General features: G+C 38.7%; 1 protein-coding gene across 1 annotated transcript in view; it reads right to left on the reverse strand.

Moving 5' to 3' along the window:
- Positions 1–13,475: 13,475 nt before the first annotated feature.
- LOC120536385 (natural cytotoxicity triggering receptor 3 ligand 1-like) overlaps positions 13,476–27,296 on the reverse strand; it is a 33,501-nt gene continuing 19,680 nt past the window's right edge. The window contains exons 3-6 of the mRNA XM_039764709.1: positions 26,378–26,677; positions 23,305–23,418; positions 22,012–22,049; positions 13,476–14,505 (exon numbers count right to left, since the gene is read on the reverse strand). Of these exons, the coding sequence (XP_039620643.1) occupies positions 14,320–14,505; positions 22,012–22,049; positions 23,305–23,418; positions 26,378–26,677 (638 nt within the window). The 3' untranslated portion in view covers positions 13,476–14,319. The remainder of the gene's footprint in view (positions 14,506–22,011; positions 22,050–23,304; positions 23,419–26,377; positions 26,678–27,296) is intronic.

The raw sequence follows: 27,296 nt of genomic DNA on the forward strand, positions 1-27,296 counted from the left end.
CTCAGACTGTACAACAGCTCAGGGATCCCCTCATACAGATCTGGGAGGAAATGCCACAAGACACCATCCGTCGTCTCATTAGGAGCATGCCCCGACGTTGTCAAGCATGCATACAAGCTCGTGGGGGCCACACAAGATACGGAAAAGCATTTTGAGTAGCAGAAATTAAGTTTTTGAAAAAATGGACTAGCCTGCCACATCTTCATTTCACTCTGATTTTAGGGTGTCTACACAATTGAGCCCTCTGTAGGCAGAAAACTTTTATTTCCATTAAAAGACTTGGCATCCTTTTGTTCCTAAGACATTGCTCTGTCGTTATTTGTATAGATATCCAACTTCATATTGAGATCTGATGTATCTAATGTGTTTCTTTAAAGTGTTCCTTTAATTTTTGTGAGCAGTGTATTATGATTACAAAAAAATAAAAATGAAAAAGAAAAGAAAAATCACAGTTGGAAAGAAAATTCTTGAAACGTTTTTTCTTCTTTAATTTATTTGAATCTAAACAGTGGCTACTGCATGTCACATTGCAGCCTGCCTGCGGTAATGCCTCCTGCAGTTAAGATCAAAGCTGCTCTATGAACTATTGTGTTCAGTTGTGACTTGTTCTGCTCAGTAGATGGCACTATTGTGTCACAACTAAATCAAGGCTACAGTCGCTTTGTGATTAACAATAAAGATTTTTCAAAAAGAAAAAGAAATTCAGTATCTTAGCATTGGCAAGGAGTTGCAGTTTACTGATGGATGGTCCAAACATAAAAAGACCCCAGGTGCACAGGTGACACCTTTACTACCTCTGAAACCTTCATATGCTGGTATGCTTGTCATTTCTTTTACCCTCACCTCCCATTATTGCACTTCTACTTCAAATATATATATATATATGAAATATGTACAAATTTGTACATACGTACATTAGAGCAGGTTGTACTTCAGTTCATAACATATTGTACTCAAACCTTCTAAATCCAATTCAAGGTCACAATAGTCCGGGGCCTGTCCTGGTAATTTTTTGTTAATGTGTTATGACTTTAAAGTGAATAGGAAACAGCAGCAGAGGACCACCCCAGTATTCACTCCTACCAGTTAAGATCAGCAACATTACACTACAGTTGGCATATGATAGTTGGCATATGATCATGAAGATGGGATGATGGAAGATTGAGAAAATTTCACCCAGTTAGATGTATCTCTAGTTAATTAGACATAACAAATATTTGGGTCAGAATTTTGGATAAGCAGTAGAAGTGCATGGATCTTTTCTGCCTCATGTCAACAGTTTAGACTGGCAGTGGTAGTGTAGTGAAGTGGCAAATGAGACTTCTTAACACCAGTTGCATATCATTTGAACGGACGAGCGTATCTACTCATTATTAAAAACCATGTGCTTACCCTTATGGCCACAATCTACTATTTTCAAATGCCTACATCTAGCAGGATAAAGTACAAAAGCACAAAGTGTGCATCATCACAAGATGGTTCAAAGAACATAACAGTGACTTCAGTTTACTTCAGTGATTTGTAAAGACTGCAGATCTCAATTCAATATGGAGGTCTTTTGGAATGCAGTGAAATGTGGACAAAAAATCCGAAGCAGCTGTATATCTTGATTGTGTCACATTGGACCAAAATCCTGTAATAAATGTTTCCAGCACCTGGCTAAATTCATGCTGTAAAGGATTCAGACTGTTCTGAAGGATAAAGGAGTCATATTCTGGCATAAAGTAAAATGCCCATTGAATGTATATACAATATTACAAGTATAACAGCCTAGCTATCTCTGTTAAAATGTTATTAAAGTTCAAATAAATATGTAATGTGTAAATGTAGTTCTTAGAAGCTGGTCTGATTTCTCATATGGGGTTGTTCTGACTGAAAATTGTATGTTCTGCCTTTTTCTTAAGTGAAGTCAGTTTTTTCTGGTTATACAGTCTAAATGCATAACATACTGTTTGGTAGACTGGTACTCATTGTGAACCAGTTACAGTTATTGTGTAAAATAATAAAAGGTAAGACGAGCACCTGTTATTGTCGATGAGTGATACGACTGAGGAAAAGTAATTACAGCAGATAAATGTAAAGATGTTCAACTCAATAAATGGAGTTGAATCTGCAAGTCATGGGTTTAAGTCTATACATTCACTACACAGTCATCCCCTGCCATGCTCCAACTCCATCTCCAGGCCAATAGTTACAGGAATTAATTGTACAGATGTTAAGCATTTTTTACAGGTTTATTCCTCCATTTTGTTTTTCTTCATGTTTGCGGTTTCTTCTTGTTTAATGTATATTATTGCAATTTTCCTTCTTTTATATTACTTTTTTTTTAATCAGATATTATTTTTAACTGTTTACTAATACTGTTCTTTTTATTTAATTAATCTGCTCTGCCTATATTCTACTGTAATATGGAAAGTGTGTTTAAGATTGAAGCCACAGAGCACTTATTTATGTAGAGTTGTTTAATCTTGAGACATATAGTTGACGCAGAAACCTTGACAACCTTCAAGAACCATCGTGATGATGATAATAATATTAATAATAACGTGCCTTTCCTATGCTCAAAGTGCTTCCCAGAGTTTCTGAAAGAACAGCAGCATATATGCAACATTGGATGCAAATATTTTCTTCATAGAACACAAAAAAAGATAAATATACAAAGCAAACCTTAATGGGCAAACAGGACCATAACGATGGAGAATGTCACTGATGCAGTCTGGTGTAAGGCCATTTAATGCTGTGTACATTATTAATACATTTTTATATTCAATCCTGTAAGGATTCAGAGGAGGCGAAGTAGGATGGGTGTTCTGTACTCGCTGTTGCTAGTTCATGTAACGACTCTTGCAGCAGAATTTTGAAACAACTGGAGCTGTGATAGAAGATATGAAGGGGCACCTGCCAGTAGGGAGTTAGAATTATCGATGTGGGATATAATTAAAGCATGGACACATTTCTCAGCATTAAAAAAGGAGGGGAATGAACAAGCATGAGATATGTGATGGAGGTGAAAGTAAGAAAGCTTCCTAATGTGGTCTATGTGGGTGGACATCATGAGGGTGGCCTGAGGGTCTGACATCCTCTAGTGGTCCCTGTGCTCACTGCCCACCCAGCACCATGGAGCTTGATTGGCATTTGCCATAGAAAACCAGAATTGGCAGGTCCACCACTGGTGCCCTTTGCCTTTCACAGATGAGAGCAGATTCACCCTGGGCACATGTGACAGACATGAAAGGGTCTGGAGAAGCCGTGGAGAACGTTATGCTGCCAGTAACATCTTTCAGAATGACCAGTTTGGTGGTGGGTCAGTGATGGCCAGTCTAGGGAGGCATATCCATGGAGGGATGCACAGACCTCTACAGGCTAGACAATGGCACCTTGACTGCCATTAGGCATCATGATGAAATCCTTGGACTCATTGTCAGACCCTATGCTGGTGCAGTGAGTCCTGAGTTCCTCTTGGTGCGTGACAATGCCCAGCATCATGTGGCAAAAGTATGCAGGAAGTTCATGGAGGATGAAGGAATTGAGACCACTGAATGGCCCCGGTGCTCACCTGACCTCAATCCAATTGAACACCTCTGGGACATTATGCTTTCGTCCATCCAACAACGCAAGGTTGTACCTCAGACTGTCCAGGGGCTCAGTGATGCCCTGGTACAGATGTGGGAGGAGATCCCCCAGGACACCATCCATTGTCCCATTAGAAGAATGCCCCCCCACCCCGACATTGTCAGGCATGCATACAAGCATCCAGGGGTCATACAAACTACCGAGTACGATTTGAAGTTGCTGCAATGAAATTTTGGCAAAATGAACTACCCTGCCTGCCACATCATTTTTTCCCTTTGATTTTCAGGGTGTCTTTGAATTCAGCCCTCTGTAGATTGAAAATTTTCATTTCCACCAAAGATGTGGCATCCATTCATTCTTAACACATTACCCAGTCCATATCAGTTATATATCCAGCAGGATTTATTTTTTCCACTGAGATCTGATGTGTTTTCATATATATGGAATATATAGTGTAGAATCATCTGAGGATTTCTGCAGTTGACATGACCTGTTATTTTATTTTGTAGTCTGAAGTGTACAGAGTGAACATAAATGGAGACAGGACTGTTCCTTGAGGTGCTCCAGTGTTGCTCACACAGTCCTTGAGTGTTTCAACCCAAGGTCTGCCCGACAGATAGTTCATCATCCAGGACACCACAGGCTCATCCACCTGCATATCTCTAAGTTCATTCCTTAACAGAACTGGCAGGACGCTACTTATGGCACTGGAGAGATAGATAGATAGATAGATAGATAGATAGATAGATAGATAGATAGATAGATAGATAGATAGATAGATAGATAGATAGATAGATAGATAGATAGATAGATAGATAGATAGATAGATAGATAGATACTTTATTAATCCCAAGGGGAAATTCACATACGCCAGCAGCAGCATACTGATAAAGAACAATATTAAATTAAAGAGTGATAACAATGCAGGTATAACAGACAGTAACTTTGTATAATGTTAATGTTTACCCCCCCGGGTGGAACTGAAGAGTCGCATAGTGTGGGGTCTCCTCAGCTTGTCAGTGGAGCAGGACGGTGACAGCAGTCTGTCGCTGAAGCTGCTCCTCTGTCTGGAGATGATCCTGTTCAGTGGATGCAGTGGATTCTCCATCATTGACAGGAGCCTGCTCAGCGCCCGTTGCTCTGCCACGGATGTCAAACTGTCCAGCTCCATGCCAACAATAGAGCCTGCCTTCCTAACAAGTTTGTCCAGGCGTGAAGCATCCTTCTTCTTTATGCTGCCTCCCAGCACACCACTGTGTAGAAGATGTTTTTTAGGCCAAACCATCTGATAGAACATCTGCAGCATCTTATTGCAGATGTTGAAGGACACCAGCCTTCTAAGGAAGTATAGTTGGCTCTGTCCTTTCTTACACAGAGCATCAGTATTGGCAGTCCAGTCCAATTTATCATCCAGCTGCACTCCCAGGTATTTATAGGTCTGTACCCTCTGCACACAGTCACCTCTGATGATCACGTGGTCCATGTGGGGCCTGGGTCTCCTAAAATCCACCACCAGCTCCTTGGTCTTGCTGGTGTTCAGGTTTAAGTGGTTTAGGTCGCACCATTTAACAAAGTCCTTGATTAGGTTCCTATACTCCTCCTCCTGCCCACTCCTCATGCAGCCCACAATAGCAGTGTCGTCAGCGAACTTTTGCATGTGGCAGGACTCCGAGTCGTATTGGAAGTCCGATGTATATAGGCTGAACAGAACCGGAGAAAGTACAGTCCCCTGCGGTGCTCCTGTGCTGCTGACTACAATGTCAGACCTGCAGTTCCCAAGACACACATATTGAGGTTTGTCTGTAAGATAGTCCACAATCCATGCCACCAGGTATGAATCTACTCCCATCTCTGTCAGCTTGTCACTAAGAAGCCAAGGTTGGATGGTGTTGAAGGCGCTAGAGAAGTCCAGAAACATAATTCTTACTGCACCACTGCCTCTGTCCAAGTGAGAGAGGGATCGGTGTAGCATATAGATGATGGCATCCTCTGCTCCCACCTTCTCCTGGTATGCGAACTGCAGAGGGTCGAGGGTGTGGCAGACCTGTGGCCTCAGGTGGTGAAGCAGCAGCCGCTCCATGGTCTTCATCACATATGACGTCAGAGCAACAGGCCGGAAATCGTTAAACTCACTAGGAGGTGATACTTTTGGGACTGGGGTGATGCAAGATGTTTTCCAAAGTCTCGGGACGCTCCCCTGTTCCAGACTCAGGTTGAAGATGCGCTGTAGAGGACTCCCCAGCTCCAACGCATAGGCCTTCAGCAGTCATGGCGATACTACATCTGGACCCGCTGCTTTGCTGGCACGAAGCCTCCTCAGCTCTCAGCTCAAATCACAAAACATCATCATCACAGTGCTGCCAGCTTTGCCCAGGTGAGAATAAGCCTTGTGGAGCAGAGAGATCATTGCATCCTCCACTCCAATCTTTGTCAGATAGGCACACTGTAGTGGGTCCATTTGGTCTAGTACTAGAGGACTCACATAGTCCAAGACCAGCCTCTCAAAGACTTCATGATGTGAGATGTAAGTGCCACTGGTCTGTAGTTATTAGGTGAAGAGGCACCTGCCTTCTTTGGAACAGGGAAAATGAGTGATGTTTTCCACAACAGCAGCATTTTCCAGAACTTTAAGGACCTGTCACAGGGTGAACACGGACAACACATCAAAAACATTTTACTGCCAATTTAGAGTCACCAATTCACCTCACCTGCATGTCTTTCAACAGTGACAGGAAAGCCGAGCAGAGACACAGGGAGAAAACGTAAACTCCTCATAGGAAGGACCTGGGACATGAATACTGGTCTCCTTACTGCAAGGTGGCAGCGCTACCACTGCACCATTGTGCCACCCTGCCACATTCATTATACTTGAAAACTGACACACATATAAAATGAAATACATTCAATATGCATTCTTTCAAAAAAATAAGTTCACTTTTTTTTTTCCATTCTACCCCAGGCAGGATGCCAGTCCATTTCAGATTTCACACCTACACATATGGGGGGCCAATTCAGACTCAATAACCAAAGTGAGAAAAAAAACATAGAATGTCAGATATATTTAAGTTATTACATGGAACTTTGGTTTCAACACCTTTAACATTCACATATCAGAGCGAGTATAAAAATAGGGTAGCAGAAAGAGTTTACATGTATAAAAAAAACAAATGACAGCTTCATTTTCAGTATAAGAACATTGCTTTTTGTATTGCCTTGCATGTTAGTCTGCACAAGATGGTATTGAATATATTGTGCTCTTTTGACGCATTAATAAATCATAAAGGTTCTGTAAATGTGCTTTCTACCTATTCCTTCCATTGTTCAGAACTAAACAAAAATCATGTGCAAGATTTATAACTGTAGTATGAAAAGAGTGGTGGTCCAAGTATGCATGGATCAAGGCTTAAGTGTGAATGTTGGATTATTCAGGGACATCCATCAAAGCAAATTCAAAGGAAGTACTATCAGCACAAAATACTTCTATGTAACCTTTGACCTCTAAAGTTTTAGTGATAATAAACTTCATATGAGCATCAGTTCAAACCTGGAGAGTGTTAAAACAAAGCCCAAGGATCTTTGCACAATATGGACGGAAGGACAATGGTACAGTAAGACTTCCTTTCAGGCTTTGAAATGACAAATTTGCTTTCTTTATTTCCAGGAAAGGGTGACAGTATAGAAAAATGAGCAAACCGAAACTCCACAATGTGAGAAATGGGAGAAATTTTAGAACACAGCATGCAGCTGAGAAGAATAAAGCACAGGATAGGCACAAGTAAACAAGTTCAAAAAGAAAATAAAAGCTATAGAAGGATCATGCCAGCAGGACATTTGGAATGTGTGAACATTCAACACAGATGAGATGAGAAGACATGGACAACTAAATTTCTTGGTCAGAGTTTTGTAGGATGGGCCTTAATGATAGTAAATTCATGCTAAATGCTGTGTCTTGTGCCTACCTTGCTCCCCTAGACTCACCCACAGAGTCCCTGTTGATTTATTACCATATCTTTGTGTCCACAATACAATGTGCTATAGCACTGCTGCTCAACAACCCTTAGAGATGGAATCATGATCATTTGCTAAAAGCCATAGCTGGAACCACTGGCAATGGCACTTACCTCTGTACTAACTTTTACAAGTAATTTGGCCATTTTGTTTAAGAGAAGAACTACTGCAGCTATAACAAACTCCATCAACATAACATCAAGTTATGGTAAAGTGGAGTTAGCATAATGTTTCTGATGCCTCTACAGTGATCATGGTCAGGCCACACATTGCATTGCTGTTTTAAGCCCCAAAGGTGGTGATCATGTTGGAAATCTGCTGTTCCTTGGTGGAATCGTTTAGTGGAGGTTGAGAGAAATAGTGACAGATTTGAGACCTGGTGGACCAGCAATTGAGCAAAATGGAGAGCACATTATAAACCATTATAAACATTTTCCTTTTAGCTCCATTCAATTGTGTGTTATGTAATATCCATTGATATACAGTTCTGTTCAGAATAATAGCAGTGTGTTTAAAAAAGTGAATAAAGCTCAAAATCCTTATAATAGCTTTTATTTCCATACAAGCAAATGCATTGGAGGAACTCTGCATATTCTATTCCAAATAAAACATGAAGAAAAATGTTATTAAATTTGAGTTATTCATTTACAGAAAGTGAAGAAAAGGGAATATAATACTGTTCAAAATAATAGCAGTGTGGAGTTCAATTAGTGAGATCATTCATTCTGTGAAAAAACAAGTGTCAACTACGGCCCTTATTTAAGGAAGGCATCAAATGTTGTACATGCTGGTTATTGTGCATTTCTCCCTGAAAATCTGAGTAAAATGGGTCGTTCCAGACATTGTTCAGAAGAACACAGCGACTTAGATTAAAAAGTTGATTGGACACATAAAGAAGTGCAGAAAATGATAGGTTGCTCAGCTAAAATGATCACAAATACTTTAAACTGGAAACCAAAACCTGAAAGATGTGGAAGAAAATGGAAAACTACCATTCGAATGGATCGAAGAATAGCCCAAATGGCAAAGACTCAGCCAATGATTAGCTCCAGGAAGATCAAAGAAGGTCTAAAGTCACCTGCGAGTACTGTTCTAATTATAAGATGCATATGTGAAACCAAGCTATCGGCAAGAAACCCCTGCACAGTTCCATTGTTGAAAAAATGACACGTACTGAAGAGGTTACAGTTTGCAAAAGAACACATTGACTGACCTAAAGAGAAATGGCGCAAAATCTTGTGGACTGATGACAGACTTCCTGCTCAGAATAAATAGGCTGAAATCACACAAATCACCCCAAACCAGATAATATTTATCTTTGAATGCTTAAGGAGGTTGACAAGTACATATAAAAACCCTTGATGCCTATTTTTAAGAAGTCACTGTGTACTGGAGAAGTTCCGAAGGACTAGAAAATGTCAAATATTATTTAATTATATTGCAGGATGACCAGGCAGCTCCAAGTAACTGTAGGCCAGTAAGCTTACTGTGCATCATAGGTACATTAATGGAAGTCATTATTATGGAAACTACTGAGCAACACAGAGCATGAAGAGGAGTTTTACTGAACAGTCAGCATGGGTTCAGAAGAGGGCGGTCATGTTTTACTCAGATGCTGAAATTCTATGAGAAAGCAAGAGAATGGTATGATAAAAATGAAGAATATGATATTATTTATCTTAAGTTTCAGAAAGCAATTGATAAGGTACCACATGAGAGGTTGGGCTTTACACTAAAATAAGTGAGAGTTCAGGGTGTGGCGTGTACATTGCTGCAGAATTGGCTCAGACACAGGAAGTGTGTGAGGAACCCTAGAGAACTGGTTGATGTTAAGTGTGGTATTCCACAGGGGTCAGTGCTGGGCCTCTGCTATTTTTAATATATATATATATATATATATCTATGTATAATATATATATATATATATATATATATATATATATATATATATATATTGTTGCGATGCCAGGGCGCGACCTGGACGGGCGCCTTGAAGGACCGGAAGTGGGCGTGTGCCCATCTGGGATCACGTGGGGGCCGCCTTCCTGGTTGCTTTGGGGGCCACGGGTTCAGGGCATGGAAGCCCCACCCTGTAGGGGCCCGTGGTCACCGCCAGGAGCGCCCCAATGCCCAAGTGCTGGGGGAAAGATTTAAGAGGACACCTGGAGAGCTGCTGGGAGAACAGCCGGCACTTCCACCACGCTGGGGCGTGGCCAACGAAGGAGTGTCGGGAATCACCTGGAGCTCATCCGGGAGGATATAAAAGGGGCCGTCTCCCTTCATTCAGGGCTGGAGTCGGGTGGAAGAAGGACAAGGCATGAGAGGTGTGTGGAGGCTGCCCGAAGAAGAGGCATTTGTGTGGCCAGGATTGTGTGTTGGGGTTTGTTTGTGTCTGAGTGACACTGGACTTTTGTAAATATTGTATATAATAAACGTGTGGTGGTGATTAAAAACATGTCTGCCTGTCTGTGTCCGGGTTGGCTCCACTATATATATATATATATATATATATATATATATATATATATATATATATATATATATAAGTGATTTGGATAGGAACATAAAAAGCTAATTGATTTTGCAGATGATACCAAAATAGGAGGATTAGCAGATAATCTGGAATCTGTTGAATCATTACAGAGGGACTTGCAACAGATTTGTAGCAGATGAAATTTAATGTAAGTAAAGTATTATACGTATGAAGTAAAAATGTTAGGTCTGAATACACAATTGGAAGTCTTGAAATCAAAAGTCCACGTTATGAAAAGGATTTAGGATTCATAGCGGACTCAACACTATCAACTGCCAAAAATTGGCCAGAAGCCATTAAGAAGGTTAACAGAATGTGAGGTTATATAACAACAACAACATTTATTTCTATAGCACATTTTCATACAGGTGATGTAACTCAAAGTGCTTTACATGATGAAGAAAAGAGAAATAAAAGACAAAGTAAGAATTAGAAGAAGACAACACTAATTAACATAGAATAAGAGTAAGGTCCGATGGCCAGGGAGGACAGAAAAACAAAAAAAAAACTCCAGACGGCTGGAGAGAAAAAATAAAATCTGCAGGGGTTCCAGGCCACAGGACCACCCAGTCCCCTCTGGGCATTCTTGGGTATAACACCTTGGAGTTCAATGTCACAGGAGGTTCTGCTGAAGTTTCATAATGAACTGGTGAGGCCTCCTCTGTTGTACTGTGTGCAGTTTTGGTCTCCAGGCTACAAAAAGGACATAGCAGTGCAAGACAAGGTCCAGAGAAGAGCAACTAGGCCGATTCCAGGGCTACAGGGGATGAATTATGAAGAAGGATTAACAGGGCTAAGCCTTTTCGGTTTAAGCAAAAGGAGATTAAGAGGAGTCATGATTAAAGTTTTTAAAATTATGAAGGAATTAGTCCAGTGGACTTTAACATTAGTTTATCAAGAACACGGGGACACAGTTGGAAACATGTTAAGGGTAAATTTCACACAAACATTAGGAAGGTTTTCTTCACACAAAGAGTCATAGAAGCATGGAATTAATGCCCAGCTAATGTGTAAGACAACAGGACTTTAGGGGCTTTCAAAACTTGATGTTATTTTAAAAGAATTAAGTGGATAGGACTGGTGAGATTTATTGGGCTGAATGGCCTTTTCTCATCAAAATCTTTCGAATTTTTTTTGGAATGTGAGAGTAAAAGCAGAGTATCTAGTCATAAACGTACATGGAAACACAATACCACTGTGATACCCTGGTTAATAACATATTATTCAAAATCTTGGGAATGTGCAAATAGTATTATGTCATAAGTTTTGTCATTCCACATGGTTTATGGAAACAAGATTAAACGGTGCACAGAGAAGGCTTGTTTTATTTAAGAACCTAAGGACTGGTATTTCTCTCTTTTTCTCCCATAGTCTGGAAGTTGCTGACATGGAATAAGAACAGTGGACCTTTCTTAGCTATGCCAACCGGTGTATTTTTTTGTAAAGGCTGCCTGATCCAGCCAGCACCTGATTGTTTCTAGACTTTGTTTGAATGAGCAGCTAACTACAGTAAATGAGAGCAGTAGCTGATGCTGGTAGTGAACACCTTAACCCACAATACTGATCCCAGTGCTACTTCTCTGATATTCCCTGGTTTTCATCATTATATTGTTTTGTATTTTTCTCTGCTTATGTACCTGTAATTGTAATATGTGTTTTAAATGTTCTGTATTTACTCTTTATTTTGAAATTTTATTCTGATTTGCTAAATAAAATGCTTTGCTCATTGTATACTTTATGAATGCTACTACAGTATATACATTTAAAATTAATTAACTGGTTATTTTTTAAAATGATTTCTCAAGCCTGCACACACAGTAAGCCTTCCTCAACAGTCAACTATTAAACCAAAAGCAGAAATGCAAGTGAATATTCAAATCTGTTTAACATTTTATTGAACAGGCGAAGTGTTGAGTCATATTGTACATGAGTAATAGGCATGATATATGATAGTAATAATGGCGACTCCAAAATAGTGAGACATGTACATTCACACATCCTTACAATTGTGTCAGTCCTTTTTAAAGGACTGTAGACTTAAAGCCCCCACATTGGACTTGAAGCACTCGGGCTGCACATGCGTACACCTCAAGAAAACAATGGTGAGAACTTTGCATGGTGTAAGGGCCTGCCCAGCACCCTGGAAATAAAATAGAGGCACCAGTCCCAGAGCAAATTTCACATACTTCAAAATGACAGTTTCCTCTAGATAAAAAATGGCAATTAACATATCATGGAAAAGGGCAGCATGGTGTTGCCTTTCAGTTAGTAAACTTGGGTTTGAAATGCAGGTGTTCCTTGAAAGGAATCTGCATGTTCTCCCTGTGTCCTTGTAGGTTTGCTTAGATTCCCTCCCACAGTTCAAAGACATGCAGGGCAGGTTAATTAGCGATACTATATTGTGCCCCCTACTGTGTGTGTGGTGTGGTTTACACCCTGGTGCCCTGTTCAAGTGGTGCTCCTGCCTTGTACCCGACAATTACTAATATAGGTGGCCTGGGATAAGTGGGTTAGATGAATGGATATCATGTCAACTGTAATAATTAGATTATGACAGTTACGTTAATTTTGCTATAGACCTTTTACAATATGTTATATTATTGAGACACATTTGTTACTTATTTAATTTTTGCCCAACACCACCATCTGCTTTGTGATGGGTGGTAGTGCCATTCCTGCCCTTAGTGCAGAGATGCCACTGATGCTTTGTATGTTTCTCAAAGCTTCAATAAAGCAAGATGGAAAGCTCAAGCCATTTTATGAAAATTCCATTAATGTGGAGATGTACCGCAACAGTTAAAGTCACCTTATTTTCATATATAGCAGGTACTCTATTTGCACCTTTTTTAAAAAAAAATGTACATTAAAGTATAAAATATAAAAGCTAAATGGGGCATTAGTCTAGCAAAATTAGTGCACTGACAAAAAATATACTGAACGTGAATAAACCACTAAAACAAAACAAGCAAGGTATTTAACAAAATGGACAGCATGTTTCACAATAATCAGCATTAGTAGTGTAATGCAACACTATTTTCTGCATTTGTCTCTTGTAAAACACTAGTAAAGCTAATATGATCACATTCTTTGAATACACCGATTTACATTTTGAGAATAAAGAATAGACATAAAGTCTAGAAAGGATTTTACAAATGTCTTTATATACATGTTAGTCGGTGCTTTTACTGGTCAACAAACTGAAGCATCAAAAGCGTCAAAATTTAGCAATAAAGTCACAGACGACATCCATCATTACCTAGGATTATCCTTCTGGAGTGTTTAAAATATGTTGATCTATATAAAATACGTCACTCTTTGCCGTTTGCAAACATTAGTTAGAAAACTTTCACAATGTCTCTTTGTTTCTTAGTCTTTTATCATTCAACCTTGGCTAATTTTTATTTTATTTTATTTCATCCCTATTCCTTTTCCTAGAATAGCTGAAATTCATTTTGCAACTTGCCTTTTATGTTCACTCATTCATTTTATGAGTAGAAATTGATTGGTACACCATTTTGGTTTTGATTAGATTGTGGCTAAGTGGGGTTATAATTATTGCTACCGGATATTTTTTTTTTTAGCTAATTAAAATTATTTTAAACAGACAGTCTTATATTATTCATTGAATACACTTTAAATTCCAAGATGCTCTTATTAAACCTTTTCCTCTTATATTTTAAATGAATGATGTGTACAGTTCTCCAGGAGGTGATGTGCATTATGGAAATTGTCTAATAAAAAATGACTTTGATATTTGAATATTTGTGAAAATGGGCAATTCAATCAAAGCTTTATGTTCATGTATTATTTGATTTATCTGGGTTATTGCTATATATTAAATTTTTGCAAATAAAATCAAAACAGTCCTTACTTGCATCACTGTGGATCTACATATTAAGAAGATACAAGGGTGCTTTTGGTATTTATAGTATTTTTTTTTTCTTTTTTATAGTTTCAAGCTTGTAATTCAGTTTTGTGCCAGAAGTAACTCAAACAGGATTTGTATGTGTACCCCTATTTTTCAAAATAAGGCATGCAATATTAGAGTTGTTGTAAACATTACATATCTACAGTACTTGCTCACAGTTTCTGCCTGGTATTTCAAAGAGCATCTCCTAGCAGCCGTACAACCCAGAGAGTCTAAGATCTTACAGCTTTGTTGGGCCACAATTTTTAAGAATACAGGTCACCGCAATTACATTGAATTAAATTTTCCGGCCGTGGCTGAAGTTTAAGGTGGCATAGTTCACAGTGTCCTCGTTCATGCTAGACTTCTGTTTCCTCTTGGCAGGTGAGAACTGGTCTGCTTTTTGTGCACATAATCTTTCTTTCTTCTTATCTTGCTTTGTTTGTTTTGTGTGCTGAATTGAAGCATAGCAGATCTCATCCTCCTTTAGAAAGAAATAAACAAATAAAAATAATAAAAGATTACAAATAAACATTACAGTGATAATAAAATTGTGTAGTTTAATTATCTGTGATAAGCAGCTATTAGTAGTCTGTACAGTATGTTATAAAACCTATAATAATAAATAACTCATATATTTCAAAAATATTTTCCATGATAAATTCTAATTACTAATAATCATTGTTAAAAATGTGTTTATAGACAGCCATTTGATAGTAAATACCAAAACTAAAGCTTGATGAACATTAGTTCATCCCTATGCATTAAACCATTTTGAAAACTTCTAATAAACAGAGAGCATAAGACTGAGAGTCACTGGAGCATAAAAGAAAGAATGATCTCCTTCTCTAGCCAGAAAGAATGACTAAAACAGCAGGATAACACCATGATTTCATCATTTGCAATGTTTGGTGGTATTTAAAATTTAATTTTTAATCTCTTGCATTTGTTTTGTTGCTTCTTATTACTGCTGATTATGTCACTGAAACCTATGTCATCAGTACGATACTGCATTGATTCTGTGCACGTGTGTTGCTGTTGTGAAAGTAGTAGATTTACTTTAATTTTTGTTTTATGACGATGGAATCATTCCGTCACCATTCTGCATTAATATTTTCTACTGCTGTCAACATTTGCACGTGGTGTCCTAGGTTATATCCTATTTAAAAGGGTCACAGTTTTTGAAGTCTGGTTTTGAGCTATTTCTGAACTATTTTTGACATTGTTTTTTGGTCAGAAATTTATTGTTTTGGTCATCGACTTCTTTATTTTTTGACTCTCAGACTGTAGAAGCTTGTGTGTTTTAGGATATTCTTGCATTGTACTTATCCACATTTTCAAACGTGTTCAAGTTTTTTTGATTACAGGTATGATGGCTGTAAGTCTAACAAGGCTAATAGCTAACAAAAAGTCTATTCTTAGAAAATTCACAGTAATTGACCTTCTCTCTATTAAACAATGATTAGACAGATAATAAAACATTAAGGTCTGTGTGTGTGTCTGGTCTCTCAGAGCTATCTGGTTAGTTAGTTTGCATTTGGTGATGGGGTCAAAAGAGGAAGTACAAGTGTGAGATACTTGAGGAGGAAAAAGGGCGTAGGTGGAAAGGTGACAGAAACTTTCAAAAATGTGAAGTATAAAAATGGACATGATACAAGAAAGGTGCCTTGAAATGACAGAGTCTGAGAAGTAGACTTTATGGGAATGCACTGGACAATGGGAACACCAGTCAAGAGAGGTTCAGACACACAAAGATATCTAGGAAAGGCACTGAAGTAACATGTAGGACAAGAAGCCTCAAATATTTTTTAATTTTTTCTATTACCTGCCTTCGACAGACAAAACAGCTAATATCTTTATAAAAATCTAATTCAATAATAATAATTATTATTCTTTACATGTATTTAGTTCTTCCCTCACTATTTAAAGCGCTCTACACAGTAATTAGGGAGACATTTCAATAACTCTTAATGTGTAGCATCCACCTGGATGATGTGGTGGCAGCCATTTTTCTACTAGTACGCTCACCATACATGAGCTATTAGGTGGTGTAGTGGTCAGGGAGATAGCCAATTAGAGATGGTGGGTGATTAGGGGGCCAGAAAGATTAGGCCATTGAGATCAAATTAGCCAGGACATCAGACTATATTCTGCTCTTTAGGAAGGATTTCTAGGGATCTTTAATCTCCACAGAGCCAGAACCTCTGTTCTTTCATCTCTTCCAAAGGACAGTAGCCATTTTTACAGCACAGCGTCCCAGTCATTGCACAGGGGCATTGAGATCCACATTCAGATCATAGGGTAGGTGGACACTGCTGGCCTCACCAACAACAACAAGTGGTGCAACTCTGGAAATGTAAACGTCAAAATCTCCACTTGCTGCAGGGACATCGAACTGTTGGCCGTAAGTCTGTGTCCCTGTTACTTGCCCAGAGAGTTTGGACATGTCATTGTTGTTATTGTTTACAGCCCTCCTCGGGCGAACGCGGAGCTAGCAGGTGACGTCATCCATTCCGCTGTTGCTAAACTACAAATGCAGCACCCCGAGGCGCTTATGCTAATCGCTGGAGACTTTAACCATGCGACGCTGGACAAAACATTACCTGCCTTCTCCCAGTATGTGGATTGTAACACCGAGGGAAATAGGACTATCAACCTACTGTATGCAAACATTAAAGATGCATACAGTGCCACCCCGCTGCCTGTGCTTGGGAAAGCAGATCATAACCTGGTTCTGCTTCAGCCTCACTACAAACCAAGAGTGAAGGCGCTACCTACAACCACACGCTCATTCAGGAAGTGGTCCCCAGAGGCAGAGCAGGCTCTGAGAGACTGGAACTATGGTCTGGGATATCCTGCAGGGATCTTATAGTGAGAACATTGAGGAGGTTATTGACTGCACTACTGACTACATCAACTTCAGTATGGACATTGTAGTTCCAGTAAGAACAGTATGTTGCTATGCTAATGACAAGCCATGGATTACAAGTGACATCAAGGGCCTTTTGAACCAGAAGAAAAGGGCTTTTAAAGGCGGTGATCAGCATGAGCTCAAGCGCGTGCAGAAGGAACTCAAAGTCCAGCTCAGGGTGGCGAAGGAGCAGTACAGGAGAAAGCTGGAGCAGAAGTTGCAGAATAACAGCATGAAGGAAGTGTGGGATGGGATGAAGATCATCACTGGCTGCAGCTTAAAGCGGGGTGCCTCCATCGAGAGAGACATGGAGAGAGCAAACCAGATGAACAACTTCTTTAACAGGTTTGACCACCCTAACCCAATCTCACCTCCGAGTACTGCATCCTCCACCCATCCTTCTGCTGATACCAGCATAGGAGAGACATCCCCACCCACAATTACAGCAGCGCAGGTGAGCAGAGAGTTTAGGAGACTTCATGCCAGCAAAGCATTGGGTCCAGATGGAGTATCGCCACGACTGCTGAAAGCCTGTGCGTTGGAGCTGAAGAATCCTCTAGAGCGCATCTTCAACCTGATCCTGGAACAGGGGAGAGTCCCGAGGCTTTGGAAAACATCTTGTATCACCCCAGTCCCAAAGGTATCACGTCCTAGTGAGCTGAATGACTTCTGGCCTGTTGCTCTGACGTCACATCTGATGAAGACCATGGAGCGGCTGCTGCTTCACCACCTGAGGCCACAGGTCCGCCACGCCCTCGACCCTCTGCAGTTCGCATACCAGGAGAAGGTGGGAACGGAGGATGCCATCATCTATATGCTACACCAATCCCTCTCAAACTTGGACAGAGGCAGTGGTGCAGTAAGAATTATGTTTCTGGATTTCTCTAGCACCTTCAACAACATCCAACCTCTGCTCCTCAGGGACAAGCTGACAGAGATGGGAGTAGATTCATACCTGGTGGCATGGATTGTGAACTATCTTAAAGACAGACTTCAGTATGTGCATCTCGGAGACTGCAGGTCTGACATGGTGGTCAGCAACACAGGAGCACCGCAGGGGACTGTACTTTCTCTGGTCCTGTTCAGCCAACATACATCGGACTTCTAATATGACTCGGAGTCCTGCCACGTGCAAAAGTTCGCTGATGACACTTCTATCATGGGCTTCATCAGGAGTGGGCAGGAGGAGGAGTATACAAACCTAATCAAGGTCTTTCTTAAATGGTGCGACTCAAACCACCTACACCTGAACACCAGCAAAACCAAGGAGCTGGTGGTGGATTTTAGGAGGACCAGGCCCCTCATGGACCCCGTGATTATCAGAGGTGACAGTGTGCAGAGGGTGCAAACCTATAAATACCTGGGAATGCAGCGGGATGATAAATTGGACTGGACTGCCAATGCTGATGTTCTGTGTAAGAGAGGACAGAGCCGACTATACTTCCTTAGAAGGCTGGCGTCCTTCAACATCTGCAATAAGATGCTGCAGATGTTCTATCAGACGGTTGTGGCGAGTGCCCTCTTCTACGCGGTGGTGTGCTGGGGAAGCAGCATAAAGAAGAGGGACGTCTCACGCCTGGACAAACTGGTGAGGAAGGCAGGCTCTATTGTGGGCATGGAGCTGGACAATTTGACATCCATGGCAGAGCGACGGGCACTGAGCAGGCTCCTGTCAATCATGGAGAATCCACTGCATCCACTGAGCAGGATCATCTCCTGACAGAGGAGCAGCATCAGTGACAGACTGCTGTCACTGTCCTGCTCCACTGACAGACTGAGGAGACCCCACACTATGCGACTCTTCAATTCCACCCTGGGGGGTAAACGTTAACATTATACAAAGTTATTGTCTGTTATACCTGCATTTTTATCACTCTTCAATTTAATATTATTTTTTATCAGTATGCTGCTGCAGGAGTATGTGAATTTCCCCTTGGGATTAATAAAGTACCTACCTACCTACCTACCTACCCACCCACCCATACCTACCTGCCTAGCACCCTCCCTTGCACCCACCCTCAGTCACAGTAACCCAAGCTTTTCCTATATGGTCTCCCATCCAAGTACCAGCAGGCCCAAAAATTCCTAGTTTCAGGTAGATGACCTCTTCTGAAGTACATGTGCTATGGCTGGTGGTTTGCGACATTGAGTGGTGACACATGTATGCACATGCACAGTAATCATATTCATGTAACTGCAATGCCATAATTGTAATCCAAAATGCAAAACCAAAGGACCAAATATCCAAAACCACAAAATTCCAGCCAAAAATGAATAATCGGAAAACTGCAAAAATAATACAAACCAAATAATAAAATGTTGAAAATATGCCTCTGAAGGAGCACCAAAAAGCCAAAATGCTAATTAAATGGAATATCAAACTATACTAACTGAATGATTAAGGGTAATTTATTCAAAATTAAATAAGGGAAAGAAACATTGCAAGACATATAAACAGCAGGTTGCAAAATCAGAAAATTCTATATAAATCTTTAAGACAATCTAAACTGAAACCATAATCTAAAATAATACATAAAATGTTACCTATAAAGAATAAGCATTAATAATATTTTCTTACTATTATTAAGATATTCAATGTATAATAATACAATAATTGTTCCCAAAAGGTAGTTTGCTAAGACCTAATAAATGCTAATAAGTAAATGTTATGCTCAAAAGTGTAATACAAACCTTTATGAATAAGGTGCTACATAAATAAAATGTATTATTATTATTATTATTATTGTTACAAATTAACTAATACATTACATGTGTTAACTCAAAAGAGTTGACAAAGTAAAAGCTACAAATACTGTAGATGACACCCTAGATACATTCAGGGCCAACATCATAGTGGAATGGAGGGCGAGATTGTGTTTTTAATATTAGGGCAATATTAGCACATTTGAACAATTAAATATAAACTGAGGCTCCCTACTCTTTTGTCCTATTCCTCAATAGAGAGGAGACAAAACTTCCAAAAGGAAGAGGATGTTACAATAAGCACTTCCAGATTCTGACAAACCCAAAATTCAGCCTTATTTGAGTGGCCCTAAATCCACATTCTAAGATGGATGACCAACTTGATAAGATCCTGATGATTTCAGCCATGCAGCCTCATGATCTGATTTCTTCCTACTTCATATGCCCATGTATATGTCAACCTGCTTCCACTCCACTATTTAAACTCAACTTCCACCTTCCCCTGTCCACAGAAGTCAAGCATTTGCCATCAAATGAAGCTAAAGAACGTTTACACTACAAAATACAGTATATGAATAATTTGTTGTGACAGGCAAGGGGCTTCATGAAATTCACATAAATATTTAATTATTTTGAAGGAAATCTGTTTAGTTAATTCTCTACAAAATGCTACTATATATATTTGTCTTTGTAAACAGGAAACTGCATACTAGCATGTGTAGCTAAGGTGTGATTTGGTAACAGCTAATTCTTCAGCAATAGCATGACCCAGTTATTTATTAGCTGACAAGAAATAGCAAATAATGACTGTTTACTCTTCCATCTAAACTGGATAAATGCTCCAAAAACATTTGGTCTGGGTACAGTGTTGTGTGTGAGACCTTTCCCAGTCTTTGGTGTGTTTTGAACATTTGCTCAAACATGCCATTGGATTCAGATGCTCTACACTAATTCTTGAAATTCATAATGTATTTTTCAGCTCCCTAGATAATAATACAAACACTGGATGATTTAAATAGAAGATGGAGCCCAAGCAGAAAAAAAAAATGTATTTTTAATACTGCATACAACTGTCAGAATTTCAAACCATTCGCTCCTCTTCAGCATTGTTATGATAAATAACAGACAATGAAAGTGACTTTTTTAAAGAATTAAGTGATCTGAAGTGTTGACAAGGGTGTCAATAATTATATCATGGCAATCTTTCAATTTTAATACTATAGTATTTCCAGACAATTCTCTTTTTAATTGATATTGTTTGATCCTGTGCTGCTCCGTATTAACTAAATGAGCATACATACCAATGTGGTTTCACTGCCCTCTTTTCAGGCGGTATTGTACTAGCTATGCCTACAATGCAGGGAGTGTCCATAATGCTGACCACAACTGTATTTGTGATTTATTTTCATTTAAGGAAAATAAAAGTTTTGAGGTAAGATAGTTATACTAACTTGTCATTGTGCTGGGAATTCCAAGGTGTTCCATGCTAAGTAGCACATGTAAGTAAGTTTGTACGTGCAACAATAATGATCCTGTAAACCTATAAACTCATCTAACAAATTGTTAATTAAGCCTATTTGTAAAATATCAATTTTAGGTGACAGGGACAGAATTTTCAGATCACAAGCTAGAACTAAGAAATACACAAACATCTGAATCTAAACAATAAACAAGTTACTTATCCATTAAAAGCCTTGAATCTAAATAATAATTCTTTCTACATTTCTCTCTCTTTTTTCCAAAGCGTTTAGAATTTCATGTTTCCTTTGTGTCACGATTTAGTTTTAAATTTGAGCTTTTATAGCCTTTTCCTGTTATGGGACCTATTTTGTAAACTGTTGTCAGGGTTATGTCTCACATTTCTATGGGTGTGGTCTCCGGTGTTATGGCGTTGAATTAATCAGCACACGGGATAAAAGGTCAGTCTTTTGCACTGAGCCTTATCCGATCTGCAGATACAACTTTATTTTAATTTTTGTATTCTCTTGTGATTATTGTTCGTCTGTCTTGCCTGGTTTTTGACTTATTGCTTATTTATTGACTTTTGCCTCTCGTCTAGATTTTGGTCGCTTCATCTTATTTTTATATTTTCATGTGTTTTGCCTTTTGCTTGCATCTACTGGTTTACTCAAGAAACTAGTTATCTGTCTTCCTGCCGAGTATATTTTGTATAAAGAAAATTAATACTAGAAACACGTTACACATAAGATGATACAAAATAATTAAAATGGACTTAGAATGGACACAAATGGACAAAAAAGCTCAAAAAAGTTATAAATTAGAAAATTTCCTAAAATACAGTAAAAAAAAAAGAAAGGTTCGATCATGACTAGACCTTGACAATGTATGAATTAGATATTTCAGACTCAAACCCACCTTTTCAAATTTCACTTCAGCACAATGCACAGGCACATCTGTAAGCCAGAAAAAGAAATTCATTAATTCATTAGGAGGATTTCAGTTCTAAATTCAGAAACTTCCATGAAACAAAAGTGGAACCAAGTAACTGTTGAAGTGATATACCAGTATATGACAAATTGCATTACTGTGTTGTACTGATAAATAAATTTGTGTAGCAGTTTTCATAAAACTAAATAGATATTTGTAAAATGTACACTAACATTTTTTCATTTGCAAAAAGACCCAAGATTTTAATCTATGAAATTTAGCAATAAATTTACAAATCATTACTTTTTTTTGTGTGTGGTTTCCTTATCTTGATTAACAGCATGCAAACTTTGAGTGACAGCATGAATTTTCTTTATTAATAATAATCAATAAAATTTACAGATATCAGGTTGGTTAGTGTAGCAGTTTTCTTGTTGTGCCATTCAAGTGTTACTGTAGATTGACACACTTTACTGTATGTATCTGGTTGTTACTTGTTGTGATCTTTGCACAATATCTGGAGGAGCCTGAGCAGGATTTTGATATCATACACGATGAAAGTGTTTGTTGATTCAGTTGTCAGTGTGCCAGCTTTGTTTTGGTTAGTGATACATAATGAATAAACATGTTCAAGCAATCTCTTCACAGAATATTTTCAAATTTTCAGTTGGCACTTGTTTATGTTTAATTTAAGCTATCAGCTTGAATGAAAAAGAATCCAAAGTCTTGTAGTAGCTATCTACTGTATTTAAATGCTTTGCACATTGTCCACTGACCTACATGAAATATCTTTTGTTGCAGATTTTCAGAAGTGCCTGTATAATGTGGTTAATTTTCCCCTTCATCTAAAGTGGAATAAGATGAGTATAATTAAGAATACATGTACACACAGTGTTTCCATCCATTTACTAAACCCACATAATCTAATATGAGGTCACTTCAAGTCGACTGCTTCTGAGCCCAGCGACATACTGCAGAGAGCTGGCTCTAATTCAGTCTTTTTTAAAATTCACTTTAATGTTAGTGTTACAATTAATACATTTGCATCTATTGTATAAGAATATAACTTGATTGTGTTATGTGATATCTTAAGTAATATACATTGTGAGGAAATTAATGTTTATTTTAATTCAGTATATTTTGAAATATAGAGGAATGTTGGAAAGTTTGCAAGAAATACCTAGAAATTATATTAAGCCATTCAAACCAATATGTTACTTTCAAACTGTGCTATAAAGTAATGATTTTAAAAGTACAATACTGTTGATCTCTGTGACTTACCTCTTTTTGTATGAGCCCTGCACCTCTTCACTGACAAAAATGCACAAATGAGAAGTGGAAAAGTAAAAAGAAGGAGAAAATACCAGGGCCAGTTTTTATTTTCTTGTAAATCACCTAGAAAAGAACAAAACAAATGGTTTTTGTATAAGTTATTTAAACATAATATGACAGTTTCACTATCCTGTGTAGTGGCACAGTAACACAACAGTTAGTAGTAATGCTTCCCAAATTCAAATTCTGGCAATTGGACAATGCTCAAGTGTACTTGGCATGTTTCCCAGTGTCTGTGGGGATTTTCATTCAGCTTCTCTAGTTTTCTCTTTTGTCTCAAATATGTATAGTTTAGTTAATTGACAATTCCAAACTACCCAGTGTGACTATGCAATAGATTGTCATGAAGTGAAATGTTTGTTCCTGCCTTGACCACAATGCTGCTAGGATAGGTTTTGGCCTTCCTCAACTCTACAATGTATTAGGCAGGTTTCAGAAATTTATGTAATAAAATAATGCTAAACAGCAGATTGATTTCACTTTTTCCCCTCCATGCAAATTTACATTTCATTCTGATTTAGCCTTAAATTATCAGATAGTGTGGTAGATAGGGGGCGCTCTCGCTCCCTTGAACCCCTGTCCACGACTCCAGACACCAGATAAAAGTCCACAAATTGACTTTATTAATCTTCCACAGTGCACAAAGCACTCTCTCCTCCACAATACTCATACAAATCACAAATACAATAATTCTCAATCCTCCAGCTCCCAGACGCGTTGCCACCCTTCCACCCAGCTCAGCTCGCCGTCTGGGAGCTCCCACAGTCCTTTTATATCTCCTGACCCGGAAGTGTTCTCCATCCCCAGTCCATGTGAATCTCAATTACTTCCGGGTCAGGTACAAGTTCTTTTCTTCACCCCGGAAGCACGTCATTCCTCTTGTCCATGTGTGCTTCCGGGGCGTAGGGAAAATAACCATTATTCCTCCCTGCAGCGTCCCCTAGTGGCCCCCATGGCATCCAGCAGGGCTGCGCATAAAAACTACATTGTCCATGATGCCCTGCTGGTCTTCTGGGGACCTCCATGCTGCAAGGAGGGCTCCACCTGGCGGCTTGGGGGAATTGGCCGGGATAAACGGCCGGCCATCCATCACAATAGATAGATAGATAGATAGATAGATAGATAGATAGATAGATAGATAGATAGATAGATAGATAGATAGATAGATTCCACATACTCATTTTCAAAACTTGCCATTTCAGAAACAGGGCTGCATGTTCCATCTGTTTCTTTGTTCCCACTAAAACCATTACAAGTTCAGAAGCCCTGCTTTAATTCTTTACATGGAGGAAGAAAGTTGTTCACTGATTCTTCTAGCTTTATTTAGTAGGAGCACAAGGTGGATAGCAGAAATGTGGTGGATTACTTTCTTTCTTAATAATTTTACTATTATCCCATGGAAGGAAAAGTGAAAAGAAACAACAATTCAATACCATTGGTACTGCTGGATTAAAACCATTGTGGACATTTTCTCAAGAATTTTATGATGGTATAGAATTGAAGTTATTTGTCCATACTAATTAAAACTAAACGTTTTCCAGTTAAGACAGTGCAGCACAAAATGCCTTCTGGCAATATGACAATCCGCATCATACAACCTGGCATTGCTATATGTTTAGTCTCCCAGGCGGCTCTGGTCTTAAATTACTGTTCAGCATCTTATCCTCATCCACATGTGCATCTTAGTCGTGGTGGTGGTGGAATAACTTGATTAGCTCATTTATATCAACTAAGTTAGCAAAAATCCCATTATGATATTGGAGTTCTGAGTATACAATAGCTGAGTCTAAAATTCATGGTAAGTTTGACTGGGCTTAACTTACATTTAACTTTTTGTTACTGTTGTCTGACTCTGACATGGTTAAGGTAGGTGGAAAGAAAAAAATCCTTTGAATACTTTCATCCACCTCTAAATCTGAATTTCTGGGAACTCTTGGAGCTAATATTTCTTGTACTGTATATAATGTTGTGATGGTGTCATGTAGTGGATATTATACCAAGGGAAATACCTAGCAACAATGCTTTCTGGCACTAATAAAATCAAGTTTAAGTTTAAGTTTAAATCTCTTGAAGAAAGTCTCTTGAATGTCTTTGTATAAACTGATGGAGAGGAGATCCTCTCCAAAAAAAAAATCTAATCCACTTTGAATGTTCACAATTCAATTTAATGGGGCATCCCTGAAATCCATCATGAGCTGGTTTACCTCAATCTCTACAATGAAAACACTGATATTTGTGTCTGGTGTATTCAGTTGTGTGGTTTGTCTCTTTCTTGCCTATTTTTTCTCTTTCTCTCACCTAATTACTCTCTTGATTTTGCCAAACTCCTAGGCTCACTGTGAGGAAGGGGTGGGATGGAGTGGGCAGAGATACTGGGTGCCATTTGGAGTATATACGTTTTTCCTTTTCCAGCACACATGTTCTATTTATTATTATTATCATTAGTAGTAGTAGACTAATAGAAAGAAACAAACAAAATACCTGGTCAATGAATTGTGCTGATTGTGAGGAAGAGACCTGTTGGAAGGTACTTTGTTATATAAAAAATAAGTTTATTTCAACCAGGGACTGATGTGGTGCAATTCTGTCTGGGGTTTGGCCACTCTAGTTAATATTTGGACAATTAAAATTACCATGCTTATAATGTTCCCTTTAAAGTTGTCTTTTTAATATTATTATAAAAATTCACATTGAAAGTACTTTCTGCATTGTGGGGTCTATAACACACTCCCAACATCAAGCCTCTATTTCTAACGTAGAATCCGGACATCTTCATTGAGATATATTCATATTGATCCTGGATCCTCTTTTTCATGGATGTCTTTAAAATAGTGTTTTGAAGGATGAGGACTATCCATGATTACTCCATTAGAAGTGTTAAATAAAATCAATGAAGATTATTTTTTGTATTCATTATTCTGACACCATTCTAGTCAGATTTTGGACTGTAATTAAACATCAATAGCATTATTATTACATATAACATAATTTTAAAATGTTCTAAATGCTCTTCCTCACTCACCTTCTCGTGTGATGTTCTTCCTCAGTGGCCGTGTCAGAGAGCTGTGGTTCACCACACACCCGATTTCTTCCCCAGGGCTCCATAGAGAAGTCTTGACATGCAGAATGGAGCTGATGTTGTAGGTGCCATCCTGAAGGAGTGTGGGGTTGTCTGGCAGAATGGAGTGGGTTACTTCATGAAGTGAGTGGTCCCAAAACAGGGTTATATTGGGAGGATAAAAGCCCACAGCACTGCAGGTCAGGTGGAGGATGTTGGGGTTTTCACTTGATGTCTGGTAATGGAGGTCCAGTTTGGGGACAGCTGTGACATGTACAAAAGCACATCAAATACTTTTAATGTTCACAATTGTAACTGATACTGTTTTGTATTTAAGAGTAGCAGCACTATGTAAAACAGTAATGAACTTCAACTAGGAAACAAATACAATTAAACCTTAATGAAAAGCACTCGCTGTTGCAGCCGAAACATTTGTACCTCACTGCACCAACAATGTAAATTCAAGTTACATTAATTTGATGAATGAAAGGTTTGATGAGGAAAACACACTGACTGAAATTCTTAGAGTAATGTGCTTGAAATGAAGCCCTAGTCTCTGCCAGTGAGGAGTTTAAATGTTCCTCTAGATCAGTTTTCATCATAAAGACGTAAGTGTTAACTTATTGACTCAATGTGAGTGAGTTTCATTGTTTGTGTAAAATGAATCCTGCAATAGACAAGCACTTCATATTAGGGTGGCTTCCATTTTGCATCTGATGCTGCCAGGGTTAGACTCTGACATCCCACCGTGAACTGAATAAGTGAAAACAGATAATAGGCGTTTTGAATATAGTAAATGCATTTGCATGATATTAATCACACCAAACCACTGAATAGAAAATCTGTGTGGAATTTGTGTGGAAAATCCTAAAAATGTGCTTTT

The sequence above is a fragment of the Polypterus senegalus genome, chromosome 10 (genome assembly GCF_016835505.1).
Source record: "Polypterus senegalus isolate Bchr_013 chromosome 10, ASM1683550v1, whole genome shotgun sequence".
Taxonomy (NCBI): domain Eukaryota; kingdom Metazoa; phylum Chordata; class Cladistia; order Polypteriformes; family Polypteridae; genus Polypterus; species Polypterus senegalus.